The 25,326-nt window shown below is 41.2% G+C and overlaps 1 protein-coding gene and 1 pseudogene across 8 annotated transcripts in view; one reads left to right on the top strand and one right to left on the bottom strand.

Annotated features, from left to right (window-relative positions):
• CDK5RAP1 (CDK5 regulatory subunit associated protein 1) overlaps positions 1-21,751 on the top strand; it is a 43,624-nt gene extending 21,873 nt beyond the window's left edge. For 4 of the 8 annotated variants that reach the window (XM_064275975.1, XM_064275974.1, XM_023550153.2 and 1 more), the window contains 4 exons: positions 3,311-3,441; positions 5,696-5,845; positions 14,109-14,249; positions 20,330-21,750. In XM_064275975.1, coding sequence (XP_064132045.1) covers positions 3,311-3,441; positions 5,696-5,845; positions 14,109-14,249; positions 20,330-20,410 — 503 coding nt within the window. In that variant the 3' untranslated portion in view covers positions 20,411-21,750. Of the gene's footprint in view, positions 1-3,310; positions 3,442-5,695; positions 5,846-14,108; positions 14,250-20,329 lie in introns of all 8 variants that reach the window. The other 4 variants (XM_010591615.3, XM_064275978.1, XM_064275977.1 and 1 more) reach the window with 2 other exon arrangements.
• On the bottom strand, positions 6,263-8,872 carry LOC135228603 (ARL14 effector protein-like; annotated as a pseudogene).
• Positions 21,752-25,326: the final 3,575 nt, after the last annotated feature.

Below are 25,326 nucleotides of genomic sequence, written 5' to 3'. Positions count from 1 at the left end.
AAAGGCAGCAATTCTTCGGGCTTCCTTATTCACCATCCAGCTTTCACATGCATATGAGGCAATTGAAAATATCAGGACTTGGGTCAGGCACACCTTAGTCCTTAAAGTGACATCTTTGTTTTTTAATGCTTTAAAGAAATCCTTTTTTCTTGACTGCTGCTTCCATGGGTGTTGATTGTGGATCCAAGTAAAATGAAATCGTTGACAACTTCCGTGTTTTCCCCGTTTATCATGATGTTGCTTATTGGTCCGGTTGTGAGGATTTTTGTTTTCTTTATGTTGAGGTGCAATCCGTACTGAAGGCTGTGGTCTTTGATCTTCATCAGTAAGTGCTCCTAGTCCTCTTCACTTTCAGCAAGGAAGGTTGTGTCATCTGCATATCACAGGTTGTTAATGAGTCTTCCTCCAATCTCGATGCCCCATTCTTCTTCATATAGTCCAGTTTCTCAGATTATTTGCTCAGCATACAGGTCAGACTGAATAGCTCTGGTGAAAGGATACAACCCTGATGCACACCTTTCCTAACTTTAGACCATGCAGTATCCCATTGTTCTGTTCTTACCACTAGCCCCTTGATCAATGTACAAACAGTTCCTCATGAGCACAAGTAAGTGTTCTGGAATTCCCATTCTTCGGAATGTTATTCATAGTTTGTTATGATCCACACAGTTGAATGCCTTTGCATAGTCAATAAAACACAGGTAAACATCTTTCTGGTATTGTCTGCTTTCAGCCAATATCCGTCTGTCATCGGCAATGATATCCCTTGTTCCATATCCTATTGTGAATCTGACTTGAATTTCTGGCAGCTCTCTTTCGATGTACTGCTGCAACCACTGTTCAATGATTTTCAGCAAAATTTTACACGTGTGTAATAGAACTGATATTGTTCGATAATTTCCACGTTCTGTTGGATCACCTTTTGTTGGAATAGGAATAACTATAGATCTCTTCCAATTGGTTGGCCAGGTAGCTGTCTTCCACATTTCTTGGCATAGTCAAGTGGGTGCTTCCAGGGCTGCATCCATACGTTCAAACATCTCAATTGGTATTCCATCAATTCCTGGAGCCTTTGTTTTTCAGCAGTGCCTTCAGTGCAGCTTGGACTTCTTCCTTCAGTACCATCCGTTCTTCAGCATATGCTGCCTCCTGAAATGGGTGGACATTGACCAGTTCTTTTTGGTACAGTGACTGTGTATTCCTTCTGTCTTCTTTTGATGCTTCCTGCATCATTTGATATTTTGTCCATAGAGCCCTTCAAAATTGCAACTTGAGGCTTGAATTTTTTCTTCAGTTCTTTCAGCTTGAGAAATGCTGAGTGCGTTCTTCCCTTTTGGTTTTATAACACCAGATCTTTGCACATGTCATAATGCTTTACTCTGTCTTCCTGAGCTGGCCTTTGAAATCTTCCATTCAGCTCTTTTACTTCATTGTTTCTTCCATTTGCTTTAGCTATTTGACACTGAAGAGCAAGTTTGAGTCTCTTCTGACATCCATTTTGGTCTTTTCTCTCTTTCCTGTTTTTTTAATCTTATTTTCTTTGTGTATGATATCCTTGATGTCATCCCATGACTTGTCTGGTCTTTAGTCAGAAGTGTTAAGTGTGTCAAATCTGTCCTTGAGATGGTCTCCAAATTCAGGTGGGAAACCAAACAATAGTTTAGCTTATTTGGTAAAGAATGTCTGACTTGAATATTGTACTCGTATAAGAACTATCTGTGTGGGATCAAATTAACAACAGCAACTCTAAAGATTAGATAGGAAATTTAGAGTTTATGTTAACAGAGGAGAAACAGTTCAGAAAAGGAGGGTGAGAATGGTTGCATAACTTGAAGAATGTAATCAATGTCACCGAATTATACACATAGAGAAACTGTTGAACTGGTAAATGTTCTGTGGTGTGTATTCCCAATAACAGCAACAAAAAGTAAGTTTAAAAAAGAAATATATTCTGTTGAATGAACTTACTACTGTATGAGTGACCACCATCTTCTTGTCAGATACAGGTACCCACCAACCCCTGTGACAGTTCTTGCAACACCATTTTATATTTCTTTTGCACCTATTCCTTTCTCTCTTTTTTTCTCCTGCTTTTCTTTACATCTTTGTGAGTTTTTTGATAGCTTGGTCCTGCTAAAAATACTCATAAGCTTATGACCTCGGAGTTCAAGAGATTCCTTTTCTATACTTGGTGTTTCTGAACATGTGGGAGTGACCTTATTCCTTCTAGTAAGCTGGCAAAGTTATGGTCTAAATTAGTTCTGATTTGGGGTCAGTTGTTATCTTTTAAAACATGTACTCTTTCTAACTAGCATTTTGGCAACTCATTATTACAAATTTTAGAGATAATTCCTTATTATCTTAAGCCTTATTTACTCCCTTTTATTTTGCATAGCTTCCAATACATGGCTGCCTCTGCTTTGGGCTGGCAGATGGATCTGTTACTTTTACCTTCCTCCTAATAAAGTTATTCTGTAATTTTGGTTTAAATTTGGTTGACAGTATCTATATTCCCCTCAAGCTTTCTGATGATTTTCACTTGTATGCGTACAAATGCTTTCATTTTGATAGGGCATAATGGTATGGAGGCTAAGTACATTGCCTTCATGTTGGGCTTCGGCTGTCTGACCACAGACAAGACACTTCATTTCACTTCTCTGGGCCTTTGTTTCCTCATCTGTAACACTCCTTTCTTCAGATTGTTGGGATAATTAAATAGATAGTAAATTCTGGCACACAGTAACTATTTGGGGCCCTGGTGGCACAGCGGTTAAGAGCTTGGCTGCTAACCAAAAGGTTGGCAGTTCAAATCCATCAGCCTCCCCATGGAAACCCTATGGGGCAGTTCTACTCTGCCCTATAGGGTCACTTTGAGTCGGAATTGACCCTGTGGCAATGGGATTTTTAGTAAGTATTCAGTAACTGATAGTTAATACTTACTGCCTTAAATGAAAATTACGTGAAACAAAACTCAGAGGAATATATTTGTATGAGGCACTGCAGGGTTTTCACTAGTGAAAACAGAAACAGTTTGAAAATGTGGATGCTTTTGTTGTTAAATCCAGGATTTGAAATGGAAATACCTTTTCTTGTGCTAAGGGGCACTTAGACTGAGAAGCCAGGCTCTGACCCATCCTCCTTGCTCTGTAAATCCCCCTTGCTCTGTAATGACTGTTCTATTTGCGGACGTGCTGAATAGCTCCAGGGAAAGTGTTACAGTTGATGTCCCTCCCTCTGTAATCCACAAATACCAAAGGCCTCTCTTAAAGGTAAGTTTCAACTGCCTATTGTCCTTTATTATGTGTGGCAGGTGTGAGCCTCAGCAGCGATTTCATTGCTGGCTTTTGTGGTGAGACTGAGGAAGATCACCTCCAGACAGTGTCTTTACTTCGGGAAGTTCAGTACAACATGGGCTTCCTCTTTGCCTACAGCATGAGACAGGTGAGCCCTGGGTTGGGGGAAGAGCTGCTTCTCCTTTGGGACTGACATCATGTTGGGTTCATTATAGACAACTGGACAGAAAAGAAAGTAGCAGCAGGACAGTACTTGAGGAACCACAAGGATCTTTCCGTTCACTTTTTTTTTTGTTTTTCTTACCAACTGTGTCTACTCTTTGACACAATTCAGCAATTTGAGATGAAAAAAGATTACTTACACTAATATTCTTCTTTCTTAGAATATTTTAAATTAAGTTTAGGTTGCTTAGAATTTGGATGTGGAGGGAGTGAGACTAGTCTTCTTTATAAGAAACTTACTCAACATGCAGAACTTTTTGACAGATGTGATTTGTTTTATAGAGGCCACTTGTCAGCCTCCCAGCCATCTTCCGAGCCATCCTCAGCTATTTCTAGTTTCCATTTTCCTTGGCCAAGTGAACCTACTGTTACTCACTTTGGAGTCCTTGTAACACAGATGGCCAGGAAAATGAAGCAGAAGGAGATGAGGAGAGAGAGGGAGAGATATGCGTGTGTCCTGCAGAGAGGGGATAGTCTTGGTCTGCTGCCATGCACTTGGTGGTAAGAATGGATGTGCACGTGCCATCCTTCATTCTCCCAGTCACCTTGAGAGCAGTGTGCCTCATGTCTGGGCTGTAGGTTGGGGAGCCTGTCTGGCCATGGAGTTTAGGAAAGCTGACTGATGAAGACCGAACCCATGATCTTAGCCTCAGTGTCACTGAGCTGCTGTCAACCAAGCTGATTTATTTCTTTTAAAGCCCACTGCCTAGTGTTTTGTAGGCATGTAAGCAGGCCAATGTGTACGTTCATGTCTCTTTTACAGAATTATTTTAGGGATGAAGTTCCAGAGGAGCTGTTGGGTTCTGTTTTACTTTTTTTCTGTGGCTGTCCCAAATATACAATAGAAATTCTTTATAATGCTAAGGTTGGGAAATGGATTTTCACTGTGTGGTGGAAACATAGTCTATGGACACTGAATATAATGTTTACTTTGAGATCTAATTCCTAGGTTAGGGTTAAGGTTATAGAAACTTAATCAGGTCGCCTAGTGGATAAGAGATTGTGGCTCTACCCCATATTAGCTGTGGAACCTTCCACAAAGTCCTTGGTTTTCTCATCTGTGAAATTGGAATAGTACTGGTACCAACTTCATGGGGTTGTTTTGAGGATTAAATAAGATATTACGTATAAGGCACTTAGAATAGCATCTTGCACGTAGTTCACAGTAGATGTATTTTTCTTGTTGTTTATAATGAGACAGTGAGTAAACCCTGCAAACATTTTGGAATTCTTCACTCATACTCCATTCTCCTCTGTGGATTTGGTAGTTCTCTCAAATCATGTTAGTTTGAATGTCCGTGCTCCTGTGTATGGACTTTCCTTTTAATCTACACTTTTGTCTAGGTCAGTGGTTCTCCAGCTGTAGTGAACATGAGATCATGTACATAACAACATACAAATACATACTCACTGTGGTTTGGGTGATTTAAGGAATTTACAAGAATAAATTTCCTTTTTCTTTTTGGACTAGGTAGTATATGTTCATGATATAAAATTCAGAAGGTCAAAATGTATAAATGAGATGTAATTCTCTTCATGTTTCCTACTTTCTCACTTCCTTTCTTAAAGGCAAATGCTCTTAACAATTTTTGTATAACTTTCCAAAGATATTTCATGCATTTGTAAATATATTCTTTCTACACCAGAGGTATCATTTTATAGATGTTGATCTACACCTTATTTATTTTTGTAAGTGGTATGTTTTGGAGAGCAGTTCACGTCAGTATGTTACCTCATTCTTTTTAATAGCTGCTTTGTATTCCGTTGTATAAATAAACCATAACTTGTTCTACTAGTTACCTATTGATAGACATTTAAAATGTTTTGCATTTTGCATCTTTATAGACAGTGCTGCAATGAGTAACCTAGTACGTGAGCCATTTAGCATACATACAAATGTAACCTTACGATAAATACCAAGAGTAATTTTGAGTCTGTGATTTTCATTTCATGCGGTAAATTTAGAATCTAACCCTGGTAAAAATGTGACTTCACTCTACTGTAGAGTTATCTTTTTCTCTTGGGATCCTTCCAGAGTCAGAGAGCCCTCTTGGAATGGCTTGGATCTCTGTACACGTGTCTGTAGTTTGCGAGTGGACAAACATGATCCCACTCTGTGTCTCAAGGATGGATTCTACAAGTCCTTGGTGACCTCCATTTTTTTTTTTTTGCTTTAATAGAAGACGCGGGCGTATCACAGGCTGCAGGATGATGTCCCGGGAGAGGTAAAAAAAAGGCGTTTGAAGGAACTTATCTCTGTATTCCGAGAAGAAGCAACAAAAGCCAACAAGAACTCTGTCGGCTCTTCCCAGCTGGTGCTGGTAGAGGGGGTAAGGACATATATATATGTGTGTGTGTGTGTGTGTGTATACGCATACATATATATATTTTGTTTTTTTGGACATAGTATGTCTTTCCATTTATTTAGATCTTAGATTTCTTTTATCAGCCTTTTGTAGTTTTCAGCATACAAGTCCTGCGCATGTTTTGTTAGGTGTAAAAAAAAAGACAACAAAAACCAAACCCGCTGCCGTCGAGTCGATTCTGACTCCTAGTGCCCCTAAGTATTTCATTTTTTTTGAGTGATTGTAAATGATATACTTTAAAATGTCCGTGTGTTCATTACTCATATAGAAATACTATTGATTTTTGTATATTTATCTTGTATCCTGAGACCTTGCTGAGCTCACGTAATAGTTCTAGGTGTTCTCTTTTTATAGTTTCCTTGTAATTTTCTACATGGGGAGTCTCCAGGGGTGAAGGGAGATGCACCTGATTTTATTCATTTCTTATTCTTGCGGGTGGGAGACTGTCCCAGTGTGTTAAAAGTTCTGTTGGGAGAATGAGTATCCTGTGCTGTGACTTCTGTCCCTCCTAGTATAGAGAGAAGTTCATATCTTTTCATCTGCATCTTTGGGTCAGTTCAGTACTAGTCAGTAGGTGTTGGCCTCTGTCACCTCCCTACAGCCCAGAGCTGGTTCTCACATAGGCTTTACCGGGGTATAGGAGGAACTCATGCTTACTAGAGAGCTGCAGAGTGGAGGATCGTTTTCAGTCTTATCTGATGTATGTTTCTCTGAATTAGTATTTTAAGGACTACACTGCTTTCTACGTCTTTGATCATTTAATAATACAGCATGTAGTTGGAGCTTAATTTTCTAAAGGTAAATTATGTGCCCTTTCGATTATCTTTGGTCAGTTGTTTTAACTCCAGACAAGGCACTCAACATGTATAATGTAAGACTCTTAGAACAATGTTCTTCTATTCTTCCCTCTTTACTTTTTTTTTAAATTGCCAGATTGAATTTTAGTGTTATTCAAACAATTAAAAAATGAGGCTATAGGTATATAGTGCAAAGTCACAAGTTTTTTTTTTTTAAATCTAAGTGGCAATTCTGATTTAGAACTAGTGATGTGTAAGATCTCAGAGTAACTGAGTATTATAAATGTTATGATTCTATGTGCAGTGTAAGAAAATCTCTGTTACAGAATTCTGAAAATATTAAAATTACATTTTCTCAGATATCAGCAAAGAAGAAAGAGATTTTTTAATTTGAGGGTGGAGTAGGACTGGGGGAACTGATGGGAGGTCCTGAAATTCATCCACTGTCACATTCTTTGGTCACAAGTTAAGCAATTTGAGAAGACATTCTGTATTGTTCTACTGCTGGGGAGAGCATGATTCTTAAGTAGGTTTTCCCAACATTTTCCCCAAGCCCTAAAATTCACACAAGAGAAAGAGATCAACTTAAATGTATAAGAAGATGAAAAAAAGTTAATCCCTACATAATAGCTCCTTGTCAGGCATATTAAATGGCAGCCTGCTGATAACCTCTCCCAATTTGGTGACCATGGCATCATGCACCCACCGTCAGTTGCAGCGGCACTCAGGCCCACACTTGGAGTTACACTTGGAGCAGGGTTGGGGCAGCCCAGGCACCTCTTCTCTAGGGAGCCACACAGATCCACGTCACTGCAAATTAGACTGCCGCTTTTCTCATACTTCCTCATAACCTTGCACTGCACAGAGCAATACTCATTCATCTTTGATGTACAACTTCGTTTTTCTGCTGTTTTTAGGATTGAAGTCTTCTTTCTACCTGTGGTCCAGGGTTTTGAAATGCCAAACATTTTAACTGCTGCTCTGTTTGTTGTACTTGCTTCTCTTCAGTTTGTCAGAGAACATTGATCTGTGTGTCCTTCTTAGTGGAATTTTTTTTCAGATCGTTCACTTGTTACTGATCACGGTCCAGGCTCATCCCCAGTCCCAGTTGGATCCTATCCCTTACCTTTTGTGCTGTTGTCATAGATTTTTATTTCTACATCACAAAATATGTTGTTATATATAAAGGTTATGTTTATTACTGTTCTATGTATATCGTTTACTGTTTCTGGTGTTCTTCATTCCTTTATGTACGTTCAGGTTTCCATCTGATATCATTTTCTTTGTGTTTGAAAAACTTCCTTTAACATTTCTTGTAACACATGTCTTTTAGTGAAGAATCCTCTCAGCTTTTGTTTGTCTGAAAAAGTCTTTATTTCACCTTCATTTTTAAAAATTAATCTCCCAGGGTGTCAAATTCTAGGTTGATGTGTAAAGATTTCATTTCATTGTCTTCTGATTAACATAGTTCTGATGAGGTATCTGAGGTCTTTCTTATCTGTCTTTCTCCGTACATAAAATACCTTTTTTTTCTACCTGCTTTTAAGATTTTTGCTTTATCACTTAGGGATGTGATGTGTCTTGAGATGGTTTTTCTTTGTGTTTACCTCTTTGTATTTTCTCTGGGGTTTGGTGAAGCTTCTTAGTTTGTGGGTTTATGGTTTTCATCAAATTTGGAAAATTTTATCAATGACTTTTTTAGATATTTTTTCTGTACTCCCTTTCTCTCCCCTTTTTGCCTCTCCTTCTGTCACTCCAGCTATATATATGTTCATCTACTTGATATTGTTCTGTAGGTTACTGAGATTGTTCTTTTTTTTCTCTGTCTTTTATTTAGTCTCTGTACTTATTTTGCATAGTTTCTTTAGCTCTGGCTTCAAGTTTCCTGTTATTACCTTTGGCAGTGTCTAACCTGCTGTTACCATTGAATTTATTTATTTATTTTTCATATTGTGTTTTTGGTGAAGATTTAGCAGTTTAGGTTCCCATTCAACAATTCCTATGCAAGTTGCTTAGTAACATAGGTTACATTCTTCACAGTGTGTGAACATTCTCATTATTTCCATTCTGGATGTTCTGTTTCCATTAATCTGGTTTCCTTGCCCCTGTTACCATTGAGTTTTACGTTTTATTTGTTTATTTATTTTACTGTGCTTTAAGTGAAACTTTATGGTTCAAGTTAGTTTCTCATACAAAAATTTATACACACATTATTATGAGACCCTAGGAACTTCACATTTTAGATACTATGTTTTTATCTATAAGTTTCATTGGTTCTTGTGTGTCTTCCACTTCTTACTATTTTCTTTAAATAGTTGTGATAGCTGTTTTAATGTCTTGTATGCTATTTCTAGCATTGCTTTCATTTCTCAGTCTATTTCTGTTGATTTATTTTTTTCCTGATTATGGATCACATTTTTCTCTTTCTTGGAATACTAGTAATTTTTTATTAGATAATGGACATCTTAATGTTCATTTTTGTGTGTCTGGATTTTGCATTGGGCTTCGTTCTGTCAGGCAGTTGAGTTACTTGCTGTTCAGTAAGTTTTTAAGCTTTATTAGAAAAGCCTTTTTATGCTAGGAATATCTGCCTCACTACTCACTAATGTATGGCCCTTCTGAACTGTATGGACTTGGGGAACTGTTCAGGTGACAGCTCCTAGGTCAGTGTTTTTGCCTGACGTAGAGTTTCACTCTACACATGCATGTGTTAGTATTTAGCAGACTCAAGGAGATTGTCTTAATTATCTAGTCCTGCTGTAACAAATACCATGAGTGGGTGGCTTTAATGAACAGAAATTAATTTTCTCACGGTTTAGGAGGCTAGAAGTCCAAGTTCAGGGCATGGTCTCTAGGGGAAGGCTTTCTCTGTCAGCTCTGGGGGAAGGTCTGTAATCTCTTTGCAGCTTCTCTTCCTTTGTTCCTTGGCGTGGCATCAGACTTTCCCTATCCGTTGGTGCTTCCTTGCTTCTCTGCCCAGTGTGTTCTTTTTTATATCTTGCAAGTGATTGGCTTAAGACACACCCTGCACTGATACGGCTTCAGTAACATAACAAAGAAACTTCCCAAATGGAATTATTTCCACAAGTATAAACCAAAAAATCAAACCCTTTGCTATCTAGTTGATTCTGACTCATAGGGACCCCATAGGACAGAGTAGAACTGTCACATAGGATTTTCAAGGCTGTAATCTTTACAGAAGCAGACTGCCACATTTTTCCCATATAGTGGCTGGTAGGTTTGAACTGCCAGCCAAAAGGTGCTTAATCACTGTGCCACCAGGGTTCCTTTCCACAGGTATAAAACCAAAACCCAAACCAAACCTGTTGCTGTTGAGTCAATTCTAACTCACAGTGACCCTATAGGACAGAGTAGAACTGACCCACAGGGTTACAGGGGTTGTGTATTTTTGGGGGGACACGGTTCAGTCCATGACAGGGACCCTTAATGCATATATATATATTTTTTAAAAAATATTTTTTCCAATTGTGCTTTAAGTGAAAGTTTACAGCTCAAGTTAGTTCTCATACAAATATTTATACACACATTGTTATGTGACCCTAGTTGCTCTCTGTATAATGTGAGAGCACACTCCTTTTTACCCCAGACTCCCCTCGTCCATTCAACCCGCTTCTGTCTGTTTCTGCCTTCTCATCTCTCCCCCAGACAGGAGCTGCCCGTTTAGTCTCATGTATCTACTTGAACTAAGAAACACACTCTTCACAAGTATCATTTTATGTCTTATAGTCCAGTCTATGTCTGAAGAGTTGGCTTCGGGAATGGGTTAACAGAGAGTCTGGGGGCCATGTCTCCTGGGGTTCCTCCAGTCTCAGTCAGACCATTAAATCTAGTCTTTTTAATAGAATCTGAGTTCTGTACCCTACCTTTCTCCTGCTCCATCAGCAACTCTGTGTTGTGTTCCCCTGTCGGCGGTCATTGGTGGTAGCCGAGGACCATCTAGTTTTTCTGGTCTCAAGCTGATGAAGTCTTTGGTTTATGTGGCCATTTCTGTCTCCTGGGCTCGTATTTTCCTTGTGTGTTTGATGTTCTTCATTTGCCTTTGCTCCAGGTGGGTTGGGACCAATTGATGTGTCTTAGATGGCCGCTTGATAGCTTTTAAAACCCCAGACGCCACTCACCAAAGTGGGTTGCAGAACATTTGCTTAGTAAACTTTGTTATCCAATTGACCAGTGCATATTTTTTGGAGCTGTTTTTTTTTCGTGCTTAGCTCTTTCCTCTCTAGAACTCTGCTCCACAATTTCTTGCTGTCTCAGACTTGGTGAACTCTGACCCTGTCTCCTCAATTCACAGAAAACTACCATGCTCTCCTTGAGATTCCTCTCCCTGTCTGGTATGTGCCTTCTGGCAGAGAGCACAGGCATTTAGACTCACCTCATTTGTTTTCCTTTTCTCAAAGAATCATGGTCTTGCACGATCTCTTGTCCAATATCTGAAAATCGTCATTTCATGTATTTTGTCCAGTTTCCTGGTTATTTAAGAATGGAGAGTAAGTTTGGTTCTTGTCACTCCATCATGAGAAGATACATGAGAAAGCCTCATATATATTCTAGAAATTAACCCCATCATAGTGGTTTTATTATCTTCTTGGGCCTGTCTTCTACCAGTTGTGATGGACACTCTGGCTTTGAGTCTGCCTGCTTAGTAGGAGCAGTTTACCTAGGCCAGATAACCCTAGGACATTCCTGAGTGATTTCTATGAGACGGAGTAAAGTGAAAATTGGTTTGCCAAGTACATCACATGTAAGCCTCTGGCTTTAGGCCTGTTGGAGGTCCATTCTTGAAGAAGGTAATTCTATAGTCAGAGACTCCTTGATTGAGTCATTCATTAACATATAGTCAGTAAAACTTTGTTGAGATCCTACCGCATGCCATGCACTATTCTTGTTGATGAAGCAGCAGTGAATGTTTAGTCTTCTGTGATACCTTGGAATGCTCTGTGGATAGGACAGTTGGGGTTCTGAGATAGGTAAAGCACAATTTCTGCTTTCCAAGAACTTATGGCTATGACAAATTAATAAACAGATAAGGACTGTTTCAGTATAATATGGTCAGTGCCTTAATAAAGGAGGATGCTCAGTGCTCATTCCTCCTTTCCCATTCTGCTTGCTCTGTGTCTGTAGCCAAGCGACTGCAGGTAACTCCATTCTCCTCTCACTGGCTCTCTAGCTTTAAAGGTGAGTGAGAACAGTTCCCCGCCATTCAGAGGGCTTGGGCTTTTTTCTGTTATTTCTCACCTGTCGCTCTGTTCCCATTGCATGTTGTGGTCAGGGGTCTCGGGAACACTGCTAATTTTCTGTCCTTTTCAGGAGCATCTACTGAAGGTTAGCCAAAGCCACAGGGTGATTGCCCTGAATTGGCCCTATAGTTAGAGCTAGGCTTGCATTTTGACTTTGATATTCATTACCTCAGTGACCTTAGGCAAGTTCCTTAACTAAGTTTGTCCTCTTTTTTAGATGGAGCTAACAACACCTATCTCTTAGATCGTTTAATCTTTCATTCAACAAATACCTCTTGCATGCCTAAAATATGCCAGGTACTGTTCTACATATTAGACAGACACAGGCCTCCTAAGCTTTTGCATTATTTAGGAGAGACAGACTTTAAACAAACAAATGGATGTTATATTAGAAGGAGAAAAAATAAAACAAGGAAGGGGGAGTGTTAGTTATTAATTAATCCATTGCCGTTGTGTCGATTTTTGAGCCAGGGTGACCTTATAGGAAGGAGTAAGACTGCCCCATAGGGTTTCTGAGTCTGTAATATTTCTGGGAGCAGACTGTCACATCTTTCTCTCGTGGAGCAGCTGGTGAGTTCAAACTGCCAACCTTTCGCTTAGCAGCCGAGAGCTTAACCACTGCGCTACCAGGGCTGCTTAGTTATCTATTGCTGTGTAACAAATTACCCTAAAACATAGTAGCCTAAAACAATAAGCATTTGTTATTTTACAAAGTTTTTGAGGGTCAGGAATCTGGGAGTGGCTTAGTTGGCTCGTGTCTCATGAAGTTGTAGTCAAGCTATTGGCCAGGGCGGCCGTCGGGAGGGTCAACTGGAGCTAGAGGATCCACCTTCAAGCTCATTCACGTGGTTGTTTTCAGGCCTCAGTTCTTTGCTGACTGTTAGCCAGAGGCCACAGTTCCTTGCTGCTGATGTAAAATGCTGATGACCACCGTGCACCCCTATTCACGCCTTCTCCCCCTGTAGTAGCCAGTCTCTAAGATGGCCCCAGTGATCCCCACCTCCTGATATAACACCCTTTTAAAGTTCATCCATATTGAAAGAAGGTTGATCTATGTAGAATACTGTAGATCAGTAGAATATTATAGAAGTGATGGTATGGGCTTCTCCATAGGGCTGCCTGAGGGTCCTTATGACACGACAGCTGGCTTCCCTGAGAGTGAGTGGTTCAAGAGACAGGGAAAAGGGGAGGGAAACAGTGAACATGAAGAGTCCAAGATGGAAGCTGGAAGCTCCAGTCTTTTTTGACTTGATCTCAGAAGTGACGTATCATCACTTCTTCATTATTCTCCTAGTCACATAGGTCAACGTTCCTTTAGTATGGGATGAGACTGTACAAGGGTCTGTATTCCAGGAGATGGGGATCACTGGGACCCTCTTGGAGGCTAGCTGTCATAGTGGGCAAAGGAGTAGGTAGAGGCGCATAGTGGTCATTTAGCATTTTACATCAATGATGGGGAAGACCTTACCAGGAAAGTGATGTTTGTGGAAAAACCTGGAGAAAGTAAAGTGAGCCATGCCATATTTGGGGGAATACTGTGTGAAGCAGAAGAAATAGCAACTTCAGTGAGGCAGGAACAAGCTTGGAATTTTGGAGGAACAGAAAAGAGATAAATGTGGCTAGAACAGAGTGAGTGAGGGGGAGACAGTGGCAGATGCATTCAGACAGGTAGAGGGCCCCACACCATTGAGAGCCACATAGGCCATTTTAAGGACATTGATTTTTTTTTAAATATAATTTTTATTGTGCTTTAAGTGAAAGTTTACAAATCAAGTCAGTTTCTCACACAAAAACCCATATACACCTTGCTACACACTCCCAATTACTCTCCCCCTAATGAGACAGCCCGCTCTCTCCCTCCATTCTCTCTTTTCATAAGGACATTGATTTTTAATCTGAGTGAGGTGGGGGGTTTGACATATCCAGCTTACGTTTTGAGAGGATAGCTATTGAGGCTAGACCATAGAGGGAAGAGGGTGAAAGCAGGGAGGTAATTAGGAGCCTATTGCAAAAGTCTGGTATTAACGTCAAGAGGGTAAAGAGGCAATGGATGTAAAATACCTGGCACAGTGTCTGGCACATAGTAGACAGAAGATATATTGTAGTTCTGTTCCCCTTAAAAATTCGTGTACCATGACTGCCGAAAAGTACCCTTCTTTGTTCTTTCTGCAGCTCAGTAAACGCTCTGCCACTGACCTGTGTGGCCGAAATGATGGAAACCTTAAGGTGATCTTTCCTGATACAGAGATGGAGGATGTCACTAACCCTGGGCTCAGAGTCAGAGCCCAACCTGGGGACTATGTCATGGTGAAGGTAAGGTGTCCTTTTGCGTTTTTGGCTTGTACTGTGAAAATGAATGTTGGGTTGGATAATTTGGGAGACAAGGTTTTTTCCTGGAGAAAGTCTTTAGTAAGATAAAATCTTACTAAAGTAAGATTTAGTGAGATAAAAACCCTTGTCAGTAGATTTCTCAACTTGTACAGCAGATTGGACTGGATTTTAGACTGCTCCTAACTAATGTCCTCTTGTTTTTCCTTTTCTCTCTCCTGCCCTGGAAGTCTTCTTTGAGGGAACTTGGTGAAGTGAGAGTGTAGCATATAGTTTCTGCTACAGGGAGGCCAGGAGTTGTAGGTGATTTTGAGTTAGTTGATAGTGGCCTCTGTCAGGTCAGCATAGTCTTTGTGGTCTCTGAGACCCCGGGCACCCCTAACTTAACTGTGTTCAAGTTTTCCTGGGTTCTTTCCTTGGAATCACAAGTCTAGCTACATGGGATTTTCCCCTTTCACTGAGGGCTTTCTTTCTTCTGTCCGTGTGTTTCATGCTTCATGTCTTTTCACACTGTTAACAGGTCTGGCACTGCCATCTTCCCTTTTTTATGATTCTTGTGTCCACTTTGCCCCAGAACCAGAAGCCAGCAGGGCATGTACTAATGAGGTAGGAGGGGCACAGATGCTTCTCCAAGACCAAGGGCATTTGTAAAAGTGAGAGAGATGAGTAGAGGGTGATTCTTTTCCCCTGATGTTGATCAGTGTTACTGCCTCCTCCTTATCCTTAGAGCCTCATCCTCTGCTTTGCTTTCCTGTCCTTGTTCTTACTGTCACCTTGGTCTTGAGTCATGGAAGTCATGGCCCAGTGCTTGCAGCTGAAAGAGGTTCATTGCCTTAGCACATAACTTCTGTGGACCTGTGTGATCTAAGGTCTAAAATTAAGGCCCGACATTATGTGCTGCTTTGCCATTGGGTGAAATTGGGAGGACCTTGGATGGCCTAAATACAAGTTCCGCTCCCTGCTCTGTTCCCGTGGATAAGGTCCCCTAGCCAAACAACCCTCCTGTCAAGGAGATGAGGCACAGTTCCTGCTTAGCCCTGCATAGCTGGTTTCGGTTCCCTGCCAGTCTGCAGAAGTATTCAAAGAAGCCAATCACATCCTCCTGTGGGAGCCAGGAAGCACTTCCCCCTCTTCTCACTACAGAGTTGACCTCCCACAGCCCCTGGCTATTCACTCTGTTCCTGAGCATAACCGCCGTGTTGCCCTGCACTGCAGCTAAGGGTTACTTGAAAAAAAGGGTGGTTGCTTGTTTGAATTGTGTTAGTATGGTACTATCTTGTGAAATAGGAAAGTTCCATTTGGCAAGAAAGATAGAAAGATGATGCTGTGTTCCTCAGGACACTTTGTCCCCAAGTGGTATACACCCCACAAGTAAGACTTGGTGGAAGCATAGGCGTGAAGGAGAAGTTGCAAACAGGTGCCTGTTGCTTCTCCTCCCGCTCTTGCTCATCTCTGCTGCTTGTGTGTTCTCCCACGTTAGAGTCTCTGGGCAGCGTTATAACCACCCCCATGTCCTCATTTGCTCATTCCCCCGTTCCTCTGTGGTGCTTGTTTGGCAAAATCTTAACCCCAGCGAAACCAGTTACTTGCTTAGTTTGCATCTTTACCCAGCTGGTGTCCCTTTCTGTCTTCTCATCTCGCCTCCAGACAGGAGCTGCCCATTTAGTCTCGTGTATATACTTGAACTAAGAAGCATACTCTTCACGAGTATCATTTTATGTTTTATAGTCCAGTCTATTTGTCTCAAGAGTTGGCTTTGGGCCAACTCTTCAGACAGGGATTAGACTGGACTATGGGATAGAAAATGATACTGGTGAAGAATGAGTTTCTTGGATCAAGTAGACACATGAGACTATATTGGCATCTCCTGCCTGGAGGGGAGATAAGAGGGCAGAGGGGGTCAGAAGCTGGCCGAATGGACACAAAAGTAGAGAGTGGAGGGAAGGAGTGTCCTGTCTCATTAGGGGGAGAGCAATTAGGAGTATACAGCAAGGTGTATATAAATTTTTGTGTTAGAGACTGACATGATTTGTAAACTTTCACTTAAGGCATAATAAAAAATTAAAAAAAAAAAAGTTGGCTTTGGGAATGGTTTTAGTTCTGGGTAGACTGAGAGTTTGGGGGAGGTGTCCTTTGGGGTTCCGCCATTCTCAGACCATTAAGTCTGGCCTTTACTGGAATTTGAGTTCTGCACCCCACTTTTCTCCTGCTCCATCAGGGACTCTCTGTTGTCTTTCTGGTCAGGGCATTCATTGGTGGTAGCCGAGCACCATCTAGTTCACCCTAATGTTCTTATCTTTTGAGTTGCTGTTTTCACTTTGATACCAACAAACCTGTTGCCGTTGAGTTGATTCCGACCCATAGTGACCTTATATAGATAGTTCTTAAAAAGCGTAATGCTCAAAGCAGACTTTTTTTTACTAGTTAACCTATTGTTTAGTTTTAGCAAGACTTCAGGGAATATTTTTGGTTTAAGGTTTAAAGATTATCTCAGGGCCCTAGTTTCAGGGGTTCACCTAGTCCCCAGGCTCCAGAACGTCTAGAGTACATGATAATTTGAAATCCTGTTCTGCATATTCACCCTTTTGATCAGGATTCTTCAATAGAATCTTTGATCGAAATGTTCAGTAACGATTTCTTGCTTGCATCTTAAGCTTAATTTAGCTAATACAGAACTATTTTCTTTTGCTCTCCTGCAATTTTCTTCTTTTTAATCCTTGCCCATCTCAGCATATGCCACTACCCAGTTGCTCAAGTCAAAAATACAGGACTCATCCTAAATCCTCTCTTTTCTGCACTCCCCATTAGCAGTCCTGGCTTTGCCTGTGGAATGTATCTTGAACCTGACAATTTCTTTCTGTCTTCAAACCACTATCATTTCTTGTGTGGAAGCTTGCAGAAGCCTCCTCACTGGTCTTCTATTTCTTTTTTTTTTTTAAGGAATTATTTTATTGAAGGATATTGTAAATGTAGAAAAGTGCCCAGATTACAAGTATACTGCTTGAGGAATTATCACAAAGTGACTCTATCCATTGTAACTACTACTCAGGTCAGGAAATAGAATATTTTCAGAACCCCAGAATCTTCTCCTGCCCCATGATCCTCCCAGTCACTCCTCTTCCCTACACCCAAAGGTAACTACTTCCCTAATTTCTAACACCATTGTTTAGTTTTGCCTGTTTTTGATTGTTATAAAAGTGAATCGTACAGTTTATATTTTTGGTATCTGGCTTCTTTCCCTCAGCCTTATGTTTGTGAGGTTCATCCTTGCTTTGCATGTAGTAATAGTTTATTTTCACTCCTGCATAGTATTCCTTTATATGGATGTGCCACAAATTTTTTTATTGCTGTAAACAATACGTATAACACAATATTTGCCAATTCAACCGTTTTTACATGTACAGTTCAGTGACACCAATTATATTAATTGTGTGTAACCATCACCATTGTCTGTTGCCAAGTTTTTCATCACCTGAATGTGCCAGAGTTTGTTTATGCATTGTACTGTTGATTGTTTCGAGTTTGGATCTGTTATGAATGGTGTGGCTCTGAATATTTTTGTACATGTCTTTTGATGCACACTAATTTCTGGTGGGTGTATAAATTGGGATTGTTGGGTCGTGGGGTGTGTGTAATAGAAACTGCGTAAGTGATCGTACCATTTTACACTGCCACCAGCAGTGTATGAGAGTTCTGGAAGCATCATATTCCCTGCTTCCATTCTTGTCCTCCTCTGGTCTGCCTGCCACACAGCAATCAGTGTGATTTTTTCTAAATAAGATCACTTACTCCCCTGGTTAAACCCTCCAGTGTCTTCCCATTGGAGCCAGCATGAAATGCACAGTGCCCAAGAGTTTATGTGATCTCACCTGGAGCAAAAGAGGAAGAAGGAGAGTTAGGAATGGGAGAAAGAAAAGGGATGTGTGACTAATTGCCTTCGTGACTGCCTCCTTTGCCGTGAGACCAGAAGAACTGGACGGTGCCTGGCTACCACTACTGAACGTTTTGATCAAGGATTCTATAGAAGAATCCTGATCCAAAAAGGGGGAAAATATAGAACAGAATATCAAATTCTCATGGAATTCAGACCCTTCTGGAGCCACGGAGGCTGGACGAACCCCCTGAGATAATCTTTGAACCTTAAACCAAAAATATTCCTGACCATAAACCATTGCCGTTGAGTCAATTCTGACTCTGAAGTCTTCTTAAAACCAAACAATAATTTCACATAACTAGTAAAAAATGTTTGCATTGAGCATTATGCTCTTTTAAGAGTTATCCATATGAGAGTAAATTGACAGCAGTAACTTGAAAGATTAGAGTGGACCCTTAGGGGGCAGTGAGTTTATGTTAATGGGAGAGGAATAATTCAGAAAAGGAGGGTGAAAATGGGTATATAACTTGAATAACGTAATCAGTGTCACTGAATTGTACATGTAGAAACTGTTGACTTGGTATATATTCTGCTGTGTATATTCTCAACAACAACAAATGAAGAATTTCTGTGACCTGTCCCAACTACTCTGCAATCCCCTGGTCCCTCTGCTCTCCTTATTCTCTGTCCTCCAGCCTTGATGCCTCTTTTTTGCCCCTCAGGCCTGGTTTAGTCTCAGGGACTTTACATGTACCCTTCTTGCTTGGGACGCTGTTGATCTTTGCCTGACTGCCTTCTTTTTTTTGCCCATTATTTTATTATACTATAATTTCTTTAACCCCTCTCGGGTTGATAGCCCAATTGATCAACAGAATTGGCATTTTTTTTCTAAATTTTATTTTGTCGTTGTTGAGAATATACACAGCAAAAACAGTTTCTACATGTTCGAGTTAGTGACATTAAGTTCTTCAAGTTGTGCAACCATTCTCACCCTCCTTTTCTGAGTTGTCCCTCCCTCATTAACATAAACTCACTTCCCCCTAAGGTTCCTATCTAATCTTTTGAGTTGCACATGTCAATTTAATCCCACATAAGATTCTTAAAAGAGCATAATGCTAAAGGCAGACCTTTTTTCACTAGTTAAGCTGAACTGTTGTTTGGTTTTAAGATGACTTCAGGTGACATTTTTGATTTAAGGTTTAAAGATTTTCTCAAGGAGATAGTTTCAGGGGTTCAGCCGTCATGGCTCCAGAAAGTCTGGATTCCATGAAAACTTGAAATTCTGTTCTGCATTCTCACTCTTTTGATCAGAATTCTTCTATGGATGACAATGTTCAGTAATGGTAGCCAGGTGCCATCCAGTTCTTCTAGTCTCATGGCAAAGGAGGCCATTGTTCATGGAGGCAGCTGACTGCCTTCTTTTTAACTCTGGCTCTCTCTCTCTCAAATGTCACCTACTTGGTGAAGCCTCCTCTGTAGTGCTAATGCACCTTCTCCATCTCTCTCCAGTCATTTTTTACCACATTAACCCATTTTATCTTCATTGCCTGAAACCATCTTTATTTGTTCGTTTACATATTTATTGTCTGTCTTCTCCTAGTGATACGTAAGCTCCTTCGAGGGCAGGGAAAATACCTGTTTTGTTCAACTCTGTCTCCAGCACCTAGGACAGTGCTTAACGCATAATACGCACTCAGTAAATATTTATTAATGGACTGACTTGCTGTCATGGTAAGAGATCTGAGCACTGGAAACTTGGGGCCCACATTCTTTTAGCTTCCAATTAAAGAGGAAAGAGAACCTTTCTCACCGTATTTTGGCTATAAATAGCCTAAGGAAACATTTGACTGGCCCAGCCTGGGTCAGAGCTCACCTCTGGGCTTAGGAGGACAGGTCTGTGATAGGCATTTCATACATGAACCTTATGGTTGGAGCTGGGGAGTAGCTATTTTCCGAGAGAAGAGGGGAAGTGGCTATTTGAGGACTCACCCATTTTTGATGACTTAAATTATATGCATTGCCATTGCATCTCTTTCTCCCAGGACTGGGGGCTGACGGAAACCACGCAGCCTCTACCAGCCTGTCATCTCCATCAGATTCCTTTTAGTGGCCTCTCCCCCAGGGGCTCTACATTTAGTCCCTGTGGTGCAGTCTTGCTTACCTTGTCTTCTTCGGACTGATTTTCTTTCAGATCACCTCCGCCAGCTCTCAGACACTGAAGGGACATGTTCTCTACAGGACCACTCTGAAGGACTCCTCAGCATGTTGCTGACCTGAGTGGATGGCCACTCAGGGCTGACTTGGGCAGTCCTTCCCAACAGGAAGGGAGATTTGACTGGTCACTAATCAAAGAGGTAATAAAGCTTTGGAGACTGGTTGCAAATGGTGACTCAACTTCATGTCAAGTGGAAAACACCTCTCCTTGCTGCTCTGTGAACAGCCTTTAAATTATTAAATTTGCCTAAACTTAAGTGGCCTGTTTTGTTTCTCTTCTTTTACTTCATTTTTGCCTTGACTAGTTTTAGTGTTAGTCTAGAGTTTTCCCAATAATCTCTGCATTGTGTTTCCCAACCCAGACTGAGCTGCAGACACTGCTAATCTCTGTTTTTTTTCCCCTTGGCCTGAGGAACTAGGGACTAGAGGAGAGGATGATGGGAAGAGAACCATTTGCTTAGGAAAAACTGCTCTAGATCTTTCTGACACTTTGATTTGATACCATTGACTCATCTGCCTATCTCCTTATTTTATTCTTCATATCTTACTTGAGGATGTTCCTCATGGACCCTTTTTTTAGCCTGTCAGTTTATTCTTTTCCTTCAGGTCTAGAAGCCCTTGGGTTTTTGGAAAACATCATTACCCACCAATAGCCTCAGAGCAGGTTCTTGGCTAATTTACCAGCTAGATTATTTTTTCCTGTCAGTGTCATAAAAAAATCTAAGAGGTGGTACCATGGAATATTTGAACTCAGAAGAACTTTGGCTCAAGTCCCTATCACTCCATTGCTTAAGAGCTGTGTGATCTTTAGCAAGTTACTTTATTCTTCTATGCCTTGGCTTTTTAATGTGGGACAAGACGATACCAATAAAATACTTATATGTTGCTTTTGATGTTAAGCGAGATTTATACTTGTAAACAGCTTACTACAGTCCATGGCAGTTTTAATTAAATGTGAGTGATCACTGAAAGATTTTGCCTCTAAAATAGACTGCATTTATTAGGATATGGTGAAGGTTTATCGTTTGCCTGGCTACGTGATCTCCTTTAGGCCTTTCATCAACCTGCATGGCAGCCTTTGGGAACCCCAGTCTGGGAACTTTTCCTCAGGTACTGGTTACACTGAGAAAATGGGTTCCTAGTCTCAGGGTTTGTCTTCTGTTGGGAAGAAAATCTGTTATGGCACTTTACCTCAGTTCTTCATTCAAAAGATATTTAAAAAAAAAAAAGTTTGAAATTTTATTTCACTTTTTATAAGAAAGTAAAATATGTAGCAAATAATTCAAATAATACAGTAGGTACCTACAATCAGTCAATCTCCTTCCTACCGCTTTTCTGTAATTGCCTCTTTCCCTGTTACAAAGGCCAGCACTTTCATCTCTATATACAGTGATTTGTGTAAGTATGTATTTGTTCTTCACAAATGTTTGCACACTGTACATACTGTTCTTTAAGAAAAAGTTATTGAGGTAATGTCTTAGGCTGGTTCTCTAGAAAAGTAAAACCAGTGAAGCATATATATATATATATAAATATAAAGGAAGCCCTGGTTGTGTAATGGTTAAGTGCTATGGCTGCTAACCAAAAAAAGTCAGCAGTTCAAATCTAGCAGGTGCTTTTTGGAAATTCTATGGGGCAGTTCTACTCTGTCGCTATGAGTTGAAATTGACTTGACGGCAATGGGTTTTATATATAGAAAGAGAGAGATTTATCTCAAGGAAATGGCTTATGTGGTTGTAGGGTTGGCAAGTCCCAAGTCCGTGGGTCAGGCATCAGGATGGAGGCTGCTCCTGACTCATGTAGCTGCAGGGGCTGACAAACCAAGATTGGCAGGTCAGATGGTAGGTTGCTGGCTCTTGGGCTGCAGAGGCTGATGAATCTCTTAAATTGGCAGGCAGTGTGACAGGTAGCTGGCTCAAGTCTCCAGTACTGGAGGTCAGATAATGACGAGTTGGATCTGGATGCAGGATTCATAGCAAGCAAGCAAGCGAGCTTTGCCAGAATGTCCACATATATATTGGATGGAGGCCACTCCCCTGAGGAAACTCCCCTTACAACTGATTGGCTGATCACAACAGAGGACATCACGGAGGATAACTATATCATTATATAACTGCCACCAAAGTACATCATTACGTAACTGCCAAAACACTGTGAATCATGGCCCAGCCAAGTTGACACACAACTTTAACCATCATAGTTCACCCCTTGTCAGATTGGCACCTGTAGACAGTCTCTAAATAAAGACACAAGGTCATACTTGCACCTAACATGACACAGCTAACATGTTTAACTGAAAATACACGAGGCCTGTTTACATCTCATAGTTTATAAGTGAAGAAAATAAAAATATTTGATGCACACATACAAAGAAGAAATACTCATAACAATTAGTCCTTTTTTTGCAACTGGTCACATAATCATAACTGGTATTTATAACTATCTTCTTCCATCACCCATTTCATATTCCCTTTACTCTCAGCAAGCACTTCAGTTGGTCATGGTTCTTTGCCTGGTGGAGTGACCCAACCTTCATTCCTGAAGGGTCTGGGCCATTAGTAGTCATATTGGAATTGGGTTGCTGTAGTTTTCCATTGACTTTAATCACAGGGCACGGTGGTACTAAGAGATACCTTAAGTGATCTCCTGCATTTCAGACATACTCTTTTTTTCACCTCCATTATGCAACATCAATTCAATTTCCCCTTGGTAGTCACGGTCATTCACACCAGCCAATATGGGAACTCCCTTCTATGCTGTTGATCCAGAGGCATAAGGAGCCCAAAGTGGCTTGGTGTCATTCTTTAGTTCAATGGTATCTGTGTTGTCTCTCCAGATGGGAGCATACTTCCCTTTGGAACTAAGACCACCAGATGTGCAGAGCATATTGTGGGTACAGGAAGGAAAAAATTTGCAGATGAGTCACTAGGGGAATAATGAGTGATGCCATTCCACATCTACCCATTGATTCCTGGAACTGTGAAACCTGGGCTATGGGAGAAAGAGCACTATATATTAGATGCTAGTTTAGAGCATATACATTCTCCTGGAGAACATTGCCCCAACCCTGCAAAGTATTGGCACCTAGCTGGCATTGTAATTGTGTCTTTAGAAGGCCAGTCCATCGTTCTATCAAGCCAGCTGCCTCTGGATGATGGGGAACATGGTAAGACCAGTGAATTCCATGTGCATGGGCCCATTGCTGTGCTCCATTTGTTGTGAAGTGAATGCCTTGATCTGAGTGATGCTGTGTGGCATACCATGGTGGATAAGGCATTCTGTGAGTCCACAGATGGTAGTTTTGGCAGAAGCATTGACTGCAGAGAAGGCAAATTCATATCCAGAGTGAGTGTCTATCCCAGTAAGAACAAAATGCTGCCCTGTCCATGATGGAAGTGGTCCAGTGTAATCAACCTGCCACCAGGTCGCTGGCTGCAAACCTCAAGGGATGGTACCATATTGGGGACTCAGTTTTGGTCTCTGAGGCTGGCAAATTGGGCACTCAGCAATGGCTGTAGCCAGATTGACTTCGATGAGTGGAAGTCCATTTTACTGAGCCCAGGCATAACCTCCGTCCCTGCCACCATGGCTACTTTGTTCATGAGCCCATTGGGCAATGATGGGAGTGGCTAGGGAAACAGGTTGACAGGTTCCACAGAACGCATCATCATATCCACTTGATTGTTAAAATCTTCTGCTGAGGTCAACCGTTGGTGAGCATTCACATGAGACACAAATATCTTCACTTCTTTGGCTCATTCAGAGAGGTCTATCCACATGCCTCTTTCCCATACCTCCTTGTCACCAATTTTCCAATCATGTTTGTTCCCAGTCCCTGACCATCCAGACAAACCATTGGCCACAGCCCATGAATCAGTATACAGTTGCACATCTGGCCATTTCTCCTTCCAAGCAAAGTGAACAACCAGGTGCACTGCTTGAAGTTTTGCTCATTTGGAAGATTTTCTTCACCAATTTCCTTCAGGGAGGTTTTGGAAAGGAAATGCAGTGATTTTGAGTGTTGCCTTCATGTCACATAGAACCATCTGTAAACCAGACATGAGCTTTCTCTTTTACAGTCAACTGATCATAAGGAACTCCTCATGTGGCCATAGGTGCAGACTGGGAGAGGGCAGGTAGTGTGACAGGAGTGGAGACCATGGGCATTTGGGCCACTTCCTCTTGCAACTTATTTGTGCCTGCAGGTCCTGCTTGATCCCAGTCTCGTATATACCACTTCATGTAGTGATGGAGTGCTGCTGTACATGTCCGACTTTATGATTCTGTGGGTCAGACAACATCCAGTTCGTGATGGGCAGCTCAGGTTGCATGGTGACTTGGTGGCCCATGGCTAGGCATTCAGCCTCTACTAAGGCCCAGTAACAAGCCAAAAGCTGTTTCTCAAAAGGAAAGGATGGCAGGGCTTTGCTCCAAAATCCTAAGGGTCTGCACAGTGATTCACCAATAGGGGTCTGACAAAGACTCCAAATAGCATCTCTATCTGCCACTGACACTTCAAGCACCATTGTATCAGCTGGAGCATATGGCCCAAGTGGTTGAATGGTTTGCATGGCAGCCTTCTCTTATTCTGGGCCCCGCTGAAAACTAGCAGCTTTTTGAGTCATTTAATAAATAGGTCAGTGTAGCACACCCAAATGTGGGATATGTTGCCTCAAGAATCCAAAAAGGTCCAGAAGGTGTTGTGCCTCATTTATAGTTGTGGAAGGGGCCATATGTAACAACTTGTCCTTCACCTAGATGGTCTGTCTCCACATGTCTCACACCACTGGACTCCTAGAAATTTCACTGAGGTGGAAGGTGCCTGAATTTTTGTGGGGTTAATTTCTCACCCTCTAGCACGCAATAAGTCCAGAGTCATTGTCATTGACGCTTCTTCCTTACTATGTCCAATCAGTAATGGACCGGTGTGAAGTCTTATGGAAGGTAAAAACGATTGAGATCCCTGTGAACTAA

The sequence above is a fragment of the Loxodonta africana genome, chromosome 24 (genome assembly GCF_030014295.1).
Source record: "Loxodonta africana isolate mLoxAfr1 chromosome 24, mLoxAfr1.hap2, whole genome shotgun sequence".
Classification (NCBI taxonomy): Eukaryota; Metazoa; Chordata; class Mammalia; order Proboscidea; family Elephantidae; genus Loxodonta; species Loxodonta africana.
The sequence above is the reverse complement of the archived record's forward strand: the minus strand, read 5'-3'. Positions and strand labels throughout refer to the sequence as shown.